Source organism: Odontesthes bonariensis, chromosome 15 (genome assembly GCF_027942865.1).
Source record: "Odontesthes bonariensis isolate fOdoBon6 chromosome 15, fOdoBon6.hap1, whole genome shotgun sequence".
In the NCBI taxonomy this organism is placed as follows: domain Eukaryota; kingdom Metazoa; phylum Chordata; class Actinopteri; order Atheriniformes; family Atherinopsidae; genus Odontesthes; species Odontesthes bonariensis.
This window is the reverse complement of record NC_134520.1, coordinates 20,235,470-20,252,511: the sequence shown is the minus strand read 5'-3', so window position 1 is coordinate 20,252,511 and position 17,042 is coordinate 20,235,470. Positions and strand designations below refer to the sequence as shown.

Sequence of the window (17,042 nt, the reverse complement as noted above, 5' to 3'; positions counted from 1 at the left end):
AAGTGTTTAATGACATATGTCTGAATACAGACGGTGGAAAAATGTCAGTCTTAGTTTTACTAGATCTCAGTGCTGCATTTGATACAGTTGACCACAATATATTACTGAAACAACTGGAAAACTGGACGGGTCTTTCCGGTACTGTACTAAACTGGTTTAAAACATACTTAGAGAACAGGAAGTACTTTGTGTCAATAGGTAACTTTACATCTGAGCACACAAGAGTCACATGTGGAGTTCCCCAAGGTTCCATCCTGGGACCTCTTCTGTTTAACATCTACATGCTCCCATTGGCACAGATTATGAAAAACAACAAAATAAACTACCATAGCTATGCAGATGACACGCAGATATATATTACAATGTCACCAGGAGACCGAGGCCCTGTACAGGCTCTTGGTAAATGCATTGAGGAGATTAAGACTGGATGTGCCACAACTTTCTCCAGCTAAACAAAAACAAAACTGAGGTAATTGTCTTTGGAGCCAGAGAGAAACGATTACAGGTCACCACAGAACTTCAGTCTATACACCTAGAAACTACCAACCAGGCCAGAAATCTGGGTGTAGTGATGGACTCAGACCTAAATTTGGAAAAACACATTAAGGCAGTAACAAAGTCAGCCTACTATCACCTTAAGAATACATCAAGGTTAAAAGATCTGATGTCTCAGCAGGACCTGAGAAAACTAGTCCATGCATTCATCTTCAGTAGGCTTGATTACTGTAACAGCATCTTTACAGGTCTACCTTAAAAGTTAGTTAGACAACTGCAGCTTATTCAGAACTCTGCTGCTCGAGTCCTCACTAAGACCAAAGAAGTGGACCACATCAGTCCAGCTCTGAGGTCTTTACACTGGCTGCCTGTCCATCAGAGGATAGACTTTAAAGTTCTGATGCTGGTCTATAAAGCTCTGAATGGTCTAGGACCAAAATACATCAGTGACCTCCTGACCCAGTATGAACCTTCCAGACCCCGCAGGTCATCTGGATCCAGTCTTTTATCAGTTCCCAGAGTCAGAACCAGACATGGAGAAGCTGCATTCAACTTCTATGCTCCACATGTCTGGAACTAACTCCCAGAAAGCCTCAGATCAGCTGAAACACTCAGTGTGTTTAAGTCCAGGTTGAAGACACACCTATTTTCAGCTGCATTTGAATAAAGCTCAAAACTTAATCACATTTTAACCACTGATTTTATATTGTTTTTATTTCTTTCTTTTTGTTTAAAATTTAAATCATGGTTTTTATTTCTCTGATTTTATCTATTGTTCTTATTTCTTTCTTTTTTTGTTTAAAATTGAAATCATGCTTTTTATTTCTACTGTTTTAATATCTCTGTAAAGCACTTTGAATCGCCTTGTAGTTGAATTGTGCTGTACAAATAAACTTGCCTTGCCTTCCTAAAGAGCTTGCCTTGAGTGAAATTAATGAGTGGGTGTGTCCAAACAAAATTTAAAAAAAAAAAATTCAAATAGGACTTCTGGTCACCATTAAATATATATTTCATGGTTATCATATATTCTAAGATGAAGTATTTAGGTTAATTTTACAGTTATTTCATGTTTCACATCTTTGATCATTCATGAATGAATCTAGTGTTCCGTAAATACAGCTTATTTGAAAGGGCATCTGCCTGCAGTCACTATACTTTCACTGAATTAATCCCTTTAAGCATCAACAAATTTTTTTTTATTTTTTTTACCCATGTCCAAATCTCTTTGTTTTTAAAAAAGTATATATATTCTTCAATAATTTCCAGCACCAATTTTCAGATAGAGCAAGGAAAAGTGTGGGAATTAATACAAAATCTAGTACCATATCTGACTTAAAATCCAAACGATTTCACAGACTATTTATCTAAATCCACAATTTCTGATACCTGACTGAAGTAGCCAGTGTTTCATGTAATACATTTCATAAACAGTGACTTCATTACCTGTGCAATAAAACCATCTTCAAATAAATAAATACTGTCCACTGCCATTTTTCTTCTAAAATAAAAGGTAAGATTTATTTATTCTTTTACAGTATAAAGTATCAGGTACAGTCATTTAGCTCACAAGCTCTTAAGTGCTTGTAGAAAAGTGCGCATTAACATTTGAGGAAACAGCATTTGACCTTTAACATAAAACTTTTGAAAGTTTCAAATCCAAGATTAGCATCAACAACCACAAATAAAGAGATTCCAAATTATTCAGTTTTTTTCTCTTAAATTTAAGAGGATCCAAGAGCCAAAATTAGCATCAACAACCACAAATAAAGAGATTCAAAAGTATTCAAATTTTTTTTCTTAAATTTAAGAGGATCTTTTTGAATGAAAAACACTGCTTTTGGCAACACTGCTACTGAAATCATTTAGTGTTGTCCTTTGAGCCCATTGAAGCTTGAACAGTCGGACACTTGAAGGCTTCATTCAAATTTGATGCCCTGGGCCAGAGGAAGATCCTTGCTGTAGTTTATTGTGCACGTTGAACGCCTCATGTACTGCTTCCAAGAGTCACTGCCTGACTCTCTTCCACCTCCTGTGTGTTTCTCACCACCAAAGGCTCCTCCGATCTCAGCTCCACTTGTGGGAATGTTGACATTCACAATGCCACAGTCGGATCCTTTGGGACCCAGCCAGCGGAAAACTCTGCCCAAATCTTGGGTGAAGATGCTGCTGGATAGACCCTGCTGGACTTCGTTGTTCCAGGCAAACGCCTCCTCTTCTGTCTTGAACTTGAGGACGTAAAGGATGGGGACGAAGGTTTCAGTATGGACGATGGGTGCGTCATGAGCCAGTCCTGTGATGATCGTGGGCTCGACATAGTTTCCAGGGCGGTCCATCACCTTTCCTCCACAGACCAGAGTGCCGCCCTGCTTCTTGGCCTGCTCGATAGCAGCCAGATACTGCTCCACAGCTTGTTTGGTGTGCAGAGGGCCATAGAGGGTGCTGGGGTCCCAGGGGTCTCCAATACGGACTTGCTTGTAAGCCTTTGCAATCCTCTCAACCACTGCGTCATGGACGCTCTCATGCAGCATCAGCCTCCTGGTTGTGGTGCAACGCTGACCAGCGGTTCCAACAGAAGCAAAGACAGCAGATGGCACCACAAGGTTCAGGTCTGCATCCTCAAACACAATGATGGCATTGTTTCCACCAAGCTCTAGCAGCTTGCGTCCGAACCTTTCTTGCACCATCATGGCTACCATCTTGCCAACGTGGGTGCTGCCAGTGAAAGACACCAGATCCACACGCTTGTCCTTCGCCATGGCAGTGCCAATATCTGCGCCGCCACAGGTCATGGCGCAGATAGCACCGGGCAGGTTGTTCTGTTCCAGCACCTCAGCCACTATCTTGGTAACTGCAACACTTGTGAGAGGAGTGGTTGGGGCACCTTTCCAGAGGCAGACATTACCGCAGGTCAGAGCGATGGCATTGTTCCAGCCATAGACAGCCACAGGGAAGTTAAAGGCAGTGATGATGCCGACGAGACCAACCGGGTTCCACTGTTCAATGAGGGCATGGCCTGGTCTTTCTGAAGGAAGGATAGGGCCACCGATCATTCTAGACAGACCAACAGCATAATCACAGACGTCAACATACTCCTGAACTTCGCCCACTCCCTCAACGTAGATCTTGCCCATTTCAAGGGCAACTAGACTTCCAAGCACATTAATCTTCTTTCTTAAAGCATCCCCAATCTGCCTTACAATCTCTCCTCGTTTTGGAGCTGGAATATCTGCCCACAACTTCCAGGCTTCCCTGGTCTTCTGGACAGTTTCTTCATACTCTGCCAAAGTAGCTTGAGTAACCCGGGCGATGGGCTCATTGTTGGCAGGGCAGTATGATGTGATGACCTCACCACTGCCTCCCCAACTTCCGTTGTAAACTCCATGGTTATCCTCAGACAAACCCAGCTCTTTCAGCCAAGCGTATTTGGGTTGGTTTATGAGAAGACTTGACATGGCTGTTGACTGCTGGCAGTGGACAGTTGCAAATTTACTTCTCAAAAGGAGCCTGCTGTGCCGAGCAAGGGTCAGAGTCAAGCAGTGCTGCATGGGTGCTGGAGAAAAAAAAGCAAGTTAAAATTTAGTTTGATATGTTGGAAGGACGTTCATAAATAATTGTTTATAGAGTATTCTCTTCTCCTGATTGAGGCCTGCAAGGCTTCAACCACTTGTTATGTAGCGTCCATCAGTTTTTAAAATACTGGAAAATGTTATTTTTTTTTTAAATAGTAAAATCAATACAATATTCAACAAAGATACCACACTCTGTATGTTCCCCGAGCCCAAAATAAAGACTAAACTAAGCAATAAATTGCTTATTGAAATCATTACTCAGGTAGTTATGATTTAGGTAGAATTTAAATAAATTCTGCAATTCCACAATGAGCCGAATTTGACATTGAAATGAGTAACTTGGGGGGGGGGGGGGGGGAAATCAACATCTTCAGCTGTGACAAAGTCCAGCACAGAATAAAGTGAACATGACCTTCAGCAAACAAATATGTTGAACAGATGTTCACTTGACTGCACAAAAGAAATTAGAGGAATCTTCACTGACAAACTTGGTATAGAGTGATCTTATATTCTACAGTGCAAGTCTGGGACATTACTATTAAAGTTGAAACAGTGAATCATTTAATCAATCTTCAGCTCTTTCTTTTTGATCACTGATTAATTTTTATGACAATTTATGAACACACAATGGTGCAGCTCCTGGCTGGTGGTTAAAATGCACAAACTTCACGTTTTGTTTCTCTGTTACTTAACATTACTGATATGTTGTGCAAATGTAATTTAGTTTACTAAAAGTAGTTAACAGGGAAATACATAAAATAGAGCTTTAAAATCTTTAACCAAAAAAAATCTTGGTTAAAATTACCATCAAAGGTAAAATACACGACACAATTTTCATGTACCATGTTAAGGTTGTTAGTGTTCTTTTTTTAAAGATTCTTTAAAACATGTTCTTTGAAGTTGCACGTTTGCCTCAAAATAGCCTCCAAGGTTTTAAAGTCACACCTGTTCACAGAGTAACTGTCCTGTAAGTTACTCAACCATATCTGCCGAATGCGCTTGCGCAACTAAACCAACTTTGGACAACAATTAGGCTGTATGCACTCACGCTTATTCATTATGCAGTAGTGTCACCCCCAACATCACTGCACGTTAGCTATAAGACAAATCTGCAGTTTGCATTTTTGAAGTTCAAACACGTGAGATTCGACAAGGTAGAGTTGCCCCTTGAGCAACATGAGGTGGCATGGTCGCCGAGATCAATGCTGTTCAGACTTACGACCGTGACTCAAGGTCCCGCAATTCATACTCACTAACATCACCGTGCTCTAATAAAGCTTGCATTTATAGCATCTGCACATTAGTTTATAAACCTGAAAAGTACGTTTTTGCTACTTTTGATCAGTTTTTAACTCACGTAGATATGAAGTCGGCTAGGCCACGTCCACTCCAGAGCAGGGAAGAAAATGCTGTCACTTAACGGAAGTACTACTTCTGTACTGTATTCTGATTGGACAAGAGCTTCGACGCACTGTGGCGCCCGCTTTGTTAGGTTGACCCATGCTAACAGATTTCTTTTGTTGTTATTAACCGTTTTGCGGTTGTGCTTCTGCCATAATAATTTATATTCAGTCATTTGCAGCCATCAAGTGTTAAAGGATGAGTGGCGGAGTGTACGGAGGTGGTGAGTGAGACCTGATTTATGTAAAATTAAAATGTTTCCCACGTTGTCCTGCTCTCTAGCTTTAGCCAGCTTTGTAGTTAGCCAGCTATGCTAGTTGTGCTAACGTCTAGCTCTTCCATGGACCAAAAATACTCTTGCTAGCATTACAATGGTCACTAGTTTAAGAATATGTCAAATATATTATCGCTTCAAGCTCCTTGTTTTATGACTGAGACTTAGCGTACGTTACAGTCATGTTAAGGAGCACCGGTAGCTAGAAGGAAATGAATGAAAGTGGGCATTCCGAGCTCATGATCCCGTTCAGTTTAAAAAATATAACGTTAGCTTTGCTGCTTTCAATGATCGCATGGTGATTTTTGGAAATGAGGCATGTTAAACTGTATTCAACACTTTCCCCCCGTTTATTTTGTTTTCTGGTGATATTCGTTTTTCTCAGAAAAGTAATAGTAGAACTCGAGTTTAGCATCATTCTGTGGTAGCTGTTGTCTACGACCATGATAACACACCACTGCAATGTAAATATGGATCGATGTCAGCGACATTATGCCCTTATATGTTTTATATTGTTGTTAATACACTGAGTTTGGGATGCTGAAAAAACATTTCTAGTACATCCAGCGCAGCAGATTGGGGAACATAATAGGAGATATTTTAATTTTAATTTGGAAGTAAAAAAGTTTATGTACAATTTAACTTTGAGTATGGGGTTACTTTTGGTGTGTAATTGCACACTAAATTCGATATTTACTCTATGAATAATGTAAATTTCTCAAAGACCATTTAAACTATTGGTGATATCAGATGGGAGATCAGTCTATAGGTTCTGCATTTTAGCTATTAATCTGTTTGCCTGTTTATTGGTTCATCGCATCTGCAAATTATTGTTGCAGGCAGCCTAATATATATGACTCCTGTAGATCAGTGTTTCTGATTTCTTGTGGACATTTACGGTGAAGTGAAAAAGCATGTACACCCTCTTCAATTCTAAGCTTATTCTTTGCATCAGGACCTTATGAAAGAAGAAAATTTAGTCCTTATTAGGTCTTAGAATTAGGTAGATACAATATCAGATGAACAACAACATATGAAATATTACAATGCACCATTTATTTAACAAAAAGCAGATGTTTTAGAAGTTGCTGCTCTGGAGCAGGCAGGTTTGTGTTAATACAGTGCCAATAAGGAAAGGCATCAGCAGTGATCTTGGAGAAGAAATTGTTGCTGTCCATCAGTCTGGAGAGGGTTATGAGGCAATATTCAAGCAATTTGAAGCCCATCATTCTACAATGAAAAATAACATTCACTTGTGGAAAACAATCAAAACAGTTGCCAGTATTCCCAGAAATGGATGTCCTAGCAAGTACACCCCAAGGTCAGACTGGGCAATGCTCAGAGAAACTCAAGAACCACATCTCAGATTCTACGGGTCTGGATTAGCATGCTAAATATTAAAGTTAATGACAGTACGATTTAAAAAAAAAAGACTGGACAGTGTGCCAGAAGAACGGCTCATCTCTCTAAAATTACAAAGTAAGAAGATTTAGGTTTGCATCTGAACAAACCGAAAGAATTATGGAACAATGTCCTTTTGACAGACGAGACTAAAGTGGAAATGCCATAATGCACAACACCATTTTTGGAGAAAAACTGTCTAGCACAGTGGTGAAAAAGTGATGAGACTGTTTTGCAGCTACATGACCTAGACACTTTACAATCATTAGGTCGTCCATGAACTCCTCTGTGTTCCAAAGTACATAAAGTCAAATATTAAAACCATCTGTCTGACAGCTAAAGTTTGGTCAAAATTGGATCATGCAACAGAACAGTGGTCCACAGCACATCAACAAATCTACTACAAAATGGCTGAAAAAAAAAGAATCCAAGTGTTGCAAACTGCTGTGTTTGGACCTCGAGAGCTGTGCATAAACAAATGCCCACAAACCTCAATGAATTGAAGCAACGTTATTAAAAGGAGCAGGACAAAATTCCCCCAACAATGTGAAAGACTTATAGTGTCTTGCAGATGAGTACTTTAATGCAGCTAAAGGTGCCTCTACAAGCTGTTGAATCATGAAGTGCACAAAGTTTTTCTTCATAATGCTTCAGCATTTTGCTAAATGTTATTTTTCACAGTTTGAATCACATTTATATGCTTGCCTCATATCTGCAGATGAGGTGGGAGCTCTGGTGTTCGACATTGGCTCTTATTCTGTGAGAGCCGGCTACGCGGGAGAAGATTGTCCCAAGGTAAATGGATCCACTCAAGTGACCTAATTAACTGTCTTTGCTTCCTCTGTGTGTTTTCACCTTCCCTGTGGTGGTACACCAGTGTCAAGAAATGAGGACTCTAGCCCCAGGAGACAGACGCCATAAATTAAGTTTTGGTCAGTTTTGGAGCACTTCTCGGTTTAGAGTTTAGCGCGTTTTAGGTGGAGATGTTGATGTGAATAAAGCGTCCCAGCCAGTGATTACATTTTCATTTATCAATTGGACACTGGTTTTGTGCAGATAGCTTTATGAGCATCGTAGGTCTTTTTGATCATAACAATCTCACAGTTTCCCCCCTTATTCCGGGCTCTCTCCATTCTCCTGGTTTGTCCTTTGGTCTCAACAGTGGTCTTTTATTACATGATGAATACGTCAATACAAACTTGTATGTTAAAGATTTGAAGCAGGTACTTTTTAGAGATTCCAAATGACTGTAATGTGTTTCCCAGTAATCAGATGAGTATTGCTTAACATTTCAGCACCCCAGTGTTTCACAAAAGTGGAAATTTGTTCAGTTTGGGTGATGAGCTGCACACTGAGGATTTGTACAGAATTAGATTTTTTTTTCATCACTGTCAGGAAGCTGACGTTTGTCAAAACGGAGCGTGTGAGAATGTGTCTTGACCTGCATTGTGTTTAATTTTGTCTCGATTCAGGCGGACTTTCCCACAGTCATAGGTGTGACTCTTGACCGGGAGGATGGCAGCACACCCATGGAGACGGATGGTGACAAGAGCAAGCAGAGCGGCACCACCTACTACATCGACACCAATCAACTGAGGGTACCCAGAGAGAACATGGAGGTCATGTCCCCACTCAAAAATGGCATGAGTGAGTTTTCAATGCTGTCACTTTATTTTTCCGCCCACCCAATGACAGCTGGGATAGGCTCCAGCTCCACCATGACCATGAATTGGATTAAACAGAATAGAATGGAATAGAATGGATGGATACTGAACATTTGCCTCACAGCAAGAAGGTTCCTGGTTGGAATCCCGGCTGGGGCTTTTCCTTGTGGAGTTTGCATGTTCTCCCCGTGTATGCGTGGGTTTTCTCCGGGTACTACGGCTTCCTCCCACCGCCCAAAAACATGCAGGTTAATTGGTGACTCTAAACTGGCCCAAGGAGTGAGTGTGAGCGTGCATGGCTGTGTGTCTTATTTGTCTTTGTGTGGCCCTGTGATGGACTGGTGACCCGTCCAGGGTGTACCCTGCCTCTCGCCCAATGACCGCTGGGATAGGCTTCTTAGTTGGATTAAGCGGCTATAAAAAGGGGATGAATAGATGGATAATGAACATAATATTTGAAAATATTTCAACTGTTTACTGAAAAAGGATACATTTAGGATGTAAAAATGAGCATGAGGTATATGGGTTGTTTGAAACGATGACACAAGTCTTTGACGTAAAGTCGGCAATGAATATTTAAAATCCAGCTCGCATGATCCATGTCCATAATTGGGCTGTTTTGGTGTGACTGCCGACTTTGTAGGTGACGCCGTCACAGCCATGACTGACGTATAGATGACTGCTGTTCATCATAAATATTGATGAGAGTATTTGAAGCCCATGGCAGCTCATTATCAAGTGCTCACCCATTTGTTGTCTTTCCATCTTTGGTTTACAGCCATGTCTGTTCTCAAGTGCTTAACATTCGTGGTACTCTCAGATTTACAGATTTTCTATTTTCTGGAATTGTAGTAGCACACCCCCCCATCAGTTTAGATGATGGAGTACAAATAGAGCAGGTACAGATGTACAAAGTAAGAGCAGAAGTGTAGTTTAATGTGTTTTTGAGATGTTACGAAAGGAGGTGTTATTAGAAAAGATGAGTCTTCAAGAGACTGTTGAAGATAGAGAGGAACTGTCTTCTGTGAGGGATGGAAGTCCATAAATGGACCCATTGGGTTTTGAACCGTTTTGCAGACAAAATAAACATTTGATGATTACCTCTTTGGCTTTTTTGGGTTGCGATGAATATTCCCTTTTAATTTGATATGGTTTTTACATTGAATTATCAATTTAGAATATGATCAGCAGAATGGATGATAATGAAAATGTCAGTTACTTGAAGGAGCTGTAAGATATCTTTCAACCAGCTGTTTAAAGTATCCACCACTGGCTTTCGCATTACTGAAGAGGAACATCATGGCTGCAAATGCATTGCAGGTATTAGCAACAGCAGATGTGAAACAGATTAGCTGATGGTGCTCATCAGAATTTGGTCCAGTGGAGTTTGGCTGCTTGGCTATTTAGAGACGAGTGTGACACCCATCTTAATTGCAGCAGAACAGCACAGTGGGACCACCAGCTCCCTTAGAGGGCTGGCCTGGAACATTGGTGCCTAGTGCTCAAATTGTTATCTAAAAAAAAATTCATCATTACTCTAATTTCTCTGCCAGCTGACCCAGTCGAGACTATGAAAAAAGAGAGAGCATTTTTGTGATATTGAGTTGTGACGCCAAAAATGCAGTCCAGTTACACAGTAAGGGCATATGGTAACTGCTTTGCTCTGAGTGTATGTCTGCGTGTGTACAGAGCAGAATCTCATGTGTAAAAATTCCTCCCATAACGGCACATATTTTCCCAAAACGAAGGTGCCATTTATACTAATCTGTTTCTATATTGTTTCTATCGCGGATGCACTGTCCATTTACATTAAAATACTGGAATACGACTTCATAGGTGGAAGGATTCAAAGACGCCGGAGCCCACGTAAGCATTTGCATACGATGCTGATTTTAGCAGTTGTAAACGGTGAAAAACGAGGATCCGCAGTGCCGAGCTCTAGCTACTCGGCTTTTATAATGAGAACCCAGCCAGTGGCTGCAGCAACGCAAGCCGTACATGGAGCGCCGCTTTTGGGTTAGACCGGGAAGAAGCAGCGCATGGTGGGACAATTTCGTGTTGTCGCCGAAGAATGGCGCGAGAACTTTCGAATGTCCAGAGCAGCCCTGATAAATCTGTTAATATAAAGCAGTTGCTCATGCTCCAGATGCAAGGGCGATCATGTGATGTGATGGCTGATTAGTCATGTGACTAGCGAATCAGCCGATCCCCGTTTCAGTGTAAATGTAAATAGTTTGCAAGACGCCGACACGAAGAAATGGTGAAATGAATTAATGTAAACAGAGCCTCAGTGTGGAACTTTGGTAGTAACTGTATCCCCCAAAATGGGTAATCGATAATCATTTCACACTAATGTGACAGTTAACGATGCTCTTGTTTTCTCCACCACTTCACCTACAGTTGAGGACTGGGACAGTTTCCAGGCCATTTTGGATCACACATACAAGATGCACTTCAAGTCTGAACCCAGCCTGCATCCTGTGCTCATGTCAGAAGCTTCGGTGAGTTTGTTTTTGTTTCAGATGGAGCATTAATGTCATTGATATATTCTGATATTTTGCTCAGGCAAAACCATCTTCATAAAGTCAAACTTTAATGGCCAGCAGCAACTTGCTGCTAAATCTGAGTCCTGTGGGAGTTGGTGATCTATGAGATGATTTGTGTTTTTAGCTGTGATCAGGGTGTGGTGAGGTATGGATCTGAAGCCACCTGCGGAGTTATAGTAGGTTATATGTATCCGATGGTGACAGTTTGTTGTAAGTGGGCTAACGTCTGCTTTGTCTTTGCAGTGGAACACACGAGCAAAACGGGAGAAACTAACCGAGTTGATGTTTGAGCATTACAACATTCCCGCCTTCTTCCTCTGTAAATCAGCGGTGCTGTCTGCGTATCCTTCACTGTTTTTTTTTGTTTTTTTTTCATCCCGAAAAAGATTTGACAGAGCCTGCAGAGTTAATTTAATGGTCACTTTATTGTTTGGTAATGGTATCGGACAAATCTGCTTAGATCATTATGCATGTTGAACCATGTCATGTTACCTTTACTTTGAAAATCCAAGCTTTGCCAATGGGCGGTCTACAGGCCTGGTCCTGGACAGTGGAGCCACACACACCACAGCTATTCCAGTACACGATGGCTACGTCTTGCAACAAGGTGACCCCTTAATTTGAATTACCAGCTGAATTAGAAAGTAATCTGAATATTTTACTTGGGTTACATGTAAACCACAGATGGAATTTATGATCTAAGGCAACCAATAAAAGTACCATAGTTTAAATCTCAAATATGCAAGTTCTTCTCTTCTTGCTATTTTGTTGCCATCTGCTGGTTGGAGAAAGGAGCTCAGCCATTTGGTAACTCTTACACATGTTCAGCTACTTCAGTTTTGTGGTAGCTGAACATTTGTTCTTTAACAACTCATCAAGCTTGATATTCTCAACTGTTTGTTAGCACGATGTTCAACATTTTTCCTCTATTTGAAAATAATCTCAATTAGACACTGTATGAAGAAGAAATTACCACTGCAACATCACTCGTTGGTCTATGGACTACTATTTTGAGGCCTCAGTTTTTGTCACCATCTTTGTTTCTGGGTGGCATGACATGCTGAGGGATGAGCTCGGAGCTCAAGGACACTGTGCATGTTCATTGGGTAGCTGCCTGGGTACTCATCCAGCTCATAACAGCACCACCCTGAATAATACTTCTGTTTAAATGCTAATCTGGCACCTAACAGACATCTATCTAGTTGATTGAGCGTGAAAAGGGTTTGCTATGTTATAGGGAAAATGATGACCTTTCCAAATGAACTTTGAAGATGTGGTACTCGGGCCGCGTTCCTGTCAGTCTCAGGCTTTATTTGCTTTCTCCGACAGGCATTGTCAAATCGCCCCTGGCTGGTGACTTCATGAGCATGCAGTGTAGGGAGCTGTTTCAAGAGTTAAATGTTGAAATAATCCCTCCTTACATGATTGCGTCAAAGGTGAACCACACATTCCAAAGTATTTTTGTTTCATTTGACATATTTTGCCAAGTATTTACCATGTGTATTCGTTACAGGATGCAGTGCGGGAGGGAGCCCCAGCCAGCTGGAAGAAAAAGGAGAAACTACCTCAAGTCACGCGCTCTTGGCACAACTACATGTGTAATGTAGGCAGCCTCCTCTTTACTTTGCAGCATAATGATGATAATGTCTTTGGTGGGTGTGAAATCGACGTGTAGCGTTTTGTGCACATTACTCTTTGCAGTGTGTGATCCAGGACTTCCAGGCATCTGTGCTGCAAGTATCAGACTCTCCATACGATGAACAGTAAGAGCATTATTTATAACTTTATTAATTCTCATTATTTTTTTGGACAATGTTTAAATAGGTTCTCTCAACAATTCTGACCTCTGTGGGCACTACAAAAATAACCAAAAGTCAACAGTCGTTAAAATCTGAAGTATTTGAGCCGCAGGTTCACAAAAAGGTGTTTTCTGAGACTTTCTCTGTATAGCTTTTAGTTATAGCTAAAAATAGAGTGTGGAGGGGATTATTATAAAGATGATCAGCTTCAGATGCATTATTCTAGTCTATGAACTACAGAATCTACAGATTTGTTACCTTGCTAAAGGTAATAAATCATCTCACAAGTTGCTCATCTTCTGTTCAGAGTTGCTGCCCAAATGCCCACGGTGCACTATGAGCTGCCCAATGGCTACAACTGTGACTTTGGAGCTGAGAGGCTAAAGATCCCAGAGGGGCTGTTTGACCCCTCTAATGCTAAGGTATGTGCTCGATCGTCATGCTCCATTAACCCAATAACTAAGAGCCAACGGCCAGAGTAGCAAAGCGCACGCAGTAACAGCAACAGCTTTGAATAATGTATGAAAGAAGTGTTTGAATGCTTTTACTGCAGTGAGTTGGCGTTATGCGATTAAAAATGTTTCTGTTTGGTCTAATCACTTTCAGGGCCTTTCTGGAAACACCATGTTAGGAGTTGGCCACGTGGTGACAACAAGTGTAGGAATGTGTGACATTGATATTCGACCAGTGAGTATCAGAATGAGAAAATTTCACGTCTCCTGTTTTTTTATTTTTATTAGTTAAGTGGGTCCCAATGCAAGAAGATGCGCAAAGTAACAAGATGAGCTAAAGGAAAGCCATTTTAAAAGATTTAAGAATATCATTTTTTAATTGTACAAGTCACAAAAGATAAATATGGGATGTCTTTTTTTTTTTCGGTTCCACGTTTGTCTGCTTAAACCACTGACGGGGATAAAGGGGAGTTACAATGTGTTTAGCATTGTTATTTTGGGGGCCGGAAGCAGAGAACTTCGGAAACCCTTAAAGGGATAGTTCGCCTCTTTTGACATGAAGCTGTATGACATCCCATATTAGCAATATCATTTATGAACATTGACTCACCAGTATACTTACCTGTATGACCGGTGTCAGAGTTTGGTCCGCATTGCCGGCAGTAAGTCGGACATGTTTCCTGTGAGGGTTGGACTCCGTCAGGGCTGCCCTTTGTCACCGATTTTGTTCATAATTTTTATGGACAGAATTTCTAGGCGCAGCCAGGGCGTTGAGGGGGTCCGTTTTGGCGACCTCAGAATCGGGTCTCTGCTTTTTGTGAACGATGCGGTTCTGTTGGCGTCGTCGGGCCGTGAACTTCAGCTCTCACTGGAGCGGTTCGCAGCCGAGTGTGAAGCGGCTGGGATGAGAATCAGCACCTCCAAATCTGAGACCATGGTCTTCGGCCGGAAAAGGGTGGAATGCTCTCTCCGGGTCGGGAATGAGATCCTTCCCCAAGTGGAGGAGTTCAAGTATCTCGGGGTCTTGTTCACGAGTGAGGGACGAATGGAGCAGGAGATTGACAGGCGGATCGGTGCGGCGTCTGCAGTGATGCGGGCTCTGCACCGGGCCGTCGTGGTGAAGAAGGAGCTGAGCCAGAAGCCGAAGCTCTCGATTTACCGGTCAATCTATGTTCCTACCCTCACCTATGGTCACGAGCTGTGGGTAGTGACCGAAAGAACGAGATCGCGAATACAAGCGGCCGAAATGAGTTTCCTCCGCAGGGTGTCTGGGCTCTCCCTTAGAGATAGGGTGAGAAGCTCGGTCATCCGGGAGGGGCTCGGAGTAGAACCGCTGCTCCTCCGCATCGAGAGGAGTCCGATGAGGTGGCTCGGGCATCTGGTTAGGATGCCTCCTGGACACCTCCCCGGTGAGGTGTTCCGGGCCCGTCCCACTGGGAGGAGGCCCCGGGGAAGACCCAGGACACGTTTGAGAGACTATGTCTCTCGGCTGGCCTGGGAACGCCTCGGGGTCCCCCCAGAAGAGCTGGAGGAAGTGGCCGGGGACAGGGACGTCTGGGTCTCCGGCTAGTTGGTTGGGGCTTGAAAAATAAAGCGTCTTGCTTCTCAAAAAAATATGCGTTCAAAATTGTAATACATTTGCATCACAAAATCGTTCTCGATGGAAAAAGTCAGACCTCACTTCGCTTGGCGCTATTTTTGCCTCCCTTGATATCAATGCGTCAAGCCACCTAGCGATAGCTGCACCTGTTACGGTGTGTGCTGCTCGGAAGCAGGGGAGCGCTCGGTCTGCTCTTCGGTCTGCACAGTTTACATTGGATGCATTGATATCAAAGGAGGCAAAAATAGCGCCAAGCGAAGTGAGGCCTGACTTTTTCATCGAGAACGATTTTGTGATGCAAATGTATTACTCTTTTGAACGCATATTTTTTTGAGAAGCAAGATGGTTTATTTTTCAAGCCCCAGCCAACTAGCCGGACTAGCTTCGTGGACGCCAAAACTCAGCTGAAACTCCGCTCACAGGATGCAGCGGGGGGTAAGAAAATGTTCATAAATGATATTGCTAATATGGGATGTCATACAGCTTCATGTCAAAAGAGGCTAACTATCCCTTTAAGTTATGTGATATTTCTAATATAGACTGTAACAGACTCCCCAGACATTAATCTTATGTAGGAGCATGTTTAAGCGATGTTGACAAAGGTATTTAATTCAAATAATTCCTGAAACTAATTGATCGGAAATATTAAATCGGTTATCACAGCATTTGCTCTCCACTCTGTGGTGTAGGTTCCTGTACTTTTGACTGCTTTTAAGATCAGAAACTCACTTTCTCACCTTTCTTGTGTACTTCAGGGTCTGTACGGCAGCGTGGTGGTGTCGGGAGGAAACACGCTCATTCAGGGTTTCACTGACCGACTGAACAGAGAACTGTCCCAGAAAACCCCTCCAGTGAGAATCTGCCAAATACATTTACGATAACATCCGAGGCCTAAAGTCAGAACGCAATTCTGCTGTATGTCGACATACGATTTCTAAAAATACAACACTGCTGTTCTGTGTTTGCAGAGTATGAGGCTGAAGCTGATTGCCAACAGCACCACTGTGGAACGCCGCTTCAGTGCCTGGATAGGAGGCTCCATCCTGGCTTCACTTGTAAGGACACAGAGGCCTAATTAGAAACAGGATGTAATTTTGGCCACACTAAAAAGATCCCTGTCTGGTTCAGCAGTGTGACAATTAATTTCATGTGTATACATCCTCCTAATGCTTGACAGCATGTTTTCTGTTTTCCAGGGAACCTTCCAGCAGATGTGGATTTCTAAACAAGAGTACGAGGAGGGTGGAAAGCAGTGTGTGGACAGGAAGTGCCCTTGATTTGACACTTCTCTGCACCGTGTCTGCCACTAGTTCAACATTGTCAAGCGTTCTCCCCTGAACAGGACTGAGGAACACCCCGTTCTCATTTTGTACGATTTGTTTTTTTAAGAACAGAGTTGGTTCATAGGCTTGTCTGGGACTTGAGGAAATCGAACAGCTACACTCTGAAGTCCTTAGTTCCTGACCAGTCAGTCAGTTGCCTTAACTTTTTTTAAATGTTGGGGGAAACTTTGCATCATCAAAAAGGCATGTTTCTGATTCCACTGGGAGACTACAGTCACCAAAACAAACAAACAAAAAAAAATGTGCGATTTCAGAATTTTGAGAACATTGTTTTAACTGTCTGGTGTCTGAGGAAAGAGCAGTATGTATTTGGCCTAAATAGTCCTTTGCTCAACTCCCTGTCTGTGAAGCAGGTAAACTCTTCTTCAGAACAGCAAAAACAAGTTGGTTCTTACCTGTCCTTATTAACTTGTCAACTGTATTTAATTTTCACTTTTACTTGTCATTGCCTGCATACAGTCTTTTCAAAATAAAGTCTTTTTTTGTTTGTTTAATTAT

The 17,042-nt window shown here is 42.0% G+C and overlaps 2 protein-coding genes across 2 annotated transcripts; one reads left to right on the top strand and one right to left on the bottom strand.

Annotated features, from left to right (window-relative positions):
• Positions 1-1,985: 1,985 nt before the first annotated feature.
• Positions 1,986-5,493, bottom strand: aldh7a1 (aldehyde dehydrogenase 7 family, member A1). The gene is made up of 2 exons (XM_075484381.1): positions 5,422-5,493; positions 1,986-4,045 (listed from the first exon to the last, which is right to left on the bottom strand). Exon 2 carries the CDS (start codon positions 4,038-4,040, stop codon positions 2,412-2,414), a length of 1,629 nt encoding a protein of 542 aa, XP_075340496.1. The 5' UTR covers positions 4,041-4,045; positions 5,422-5,493; the 3' UTR covers positions 1,986-2,411.
• Positions 5,494-5,525: 32 nt separating this feature from the next.
• On the top strand, positions 5,526-17,038 carry actl6a (actin-like 6A). The gene is made up of 14 exons (XM_075485432.1): positions 5,526-5,688; positions 7,859-7,935; positions 8,613-8,787; positions 11,205-11,305; positions 11,594-11,691; positions 11,863-11,957; positions 12,680-12,786; positions 12,864-12,953; positions 13,052-13,113; positions 13,457-13,571; positions 13,756-13,836; positions 15,957-16,052; positions 16,170-16,256; positions 16,398-17,038. Exons 1-14 carry the CDS (start codon positions 5,664-5,666, stop codon positions 16,476-16,478), a joined length of 1,290 nt encoding a protein of 429 aa, XP_075341547.1. The 5' UTR covers positions 5,526-5,663; the 3' UTR covers positions 16,479-17,038.
• Positions 17,039-17,042: the final 4 nt, after the last annotated feature.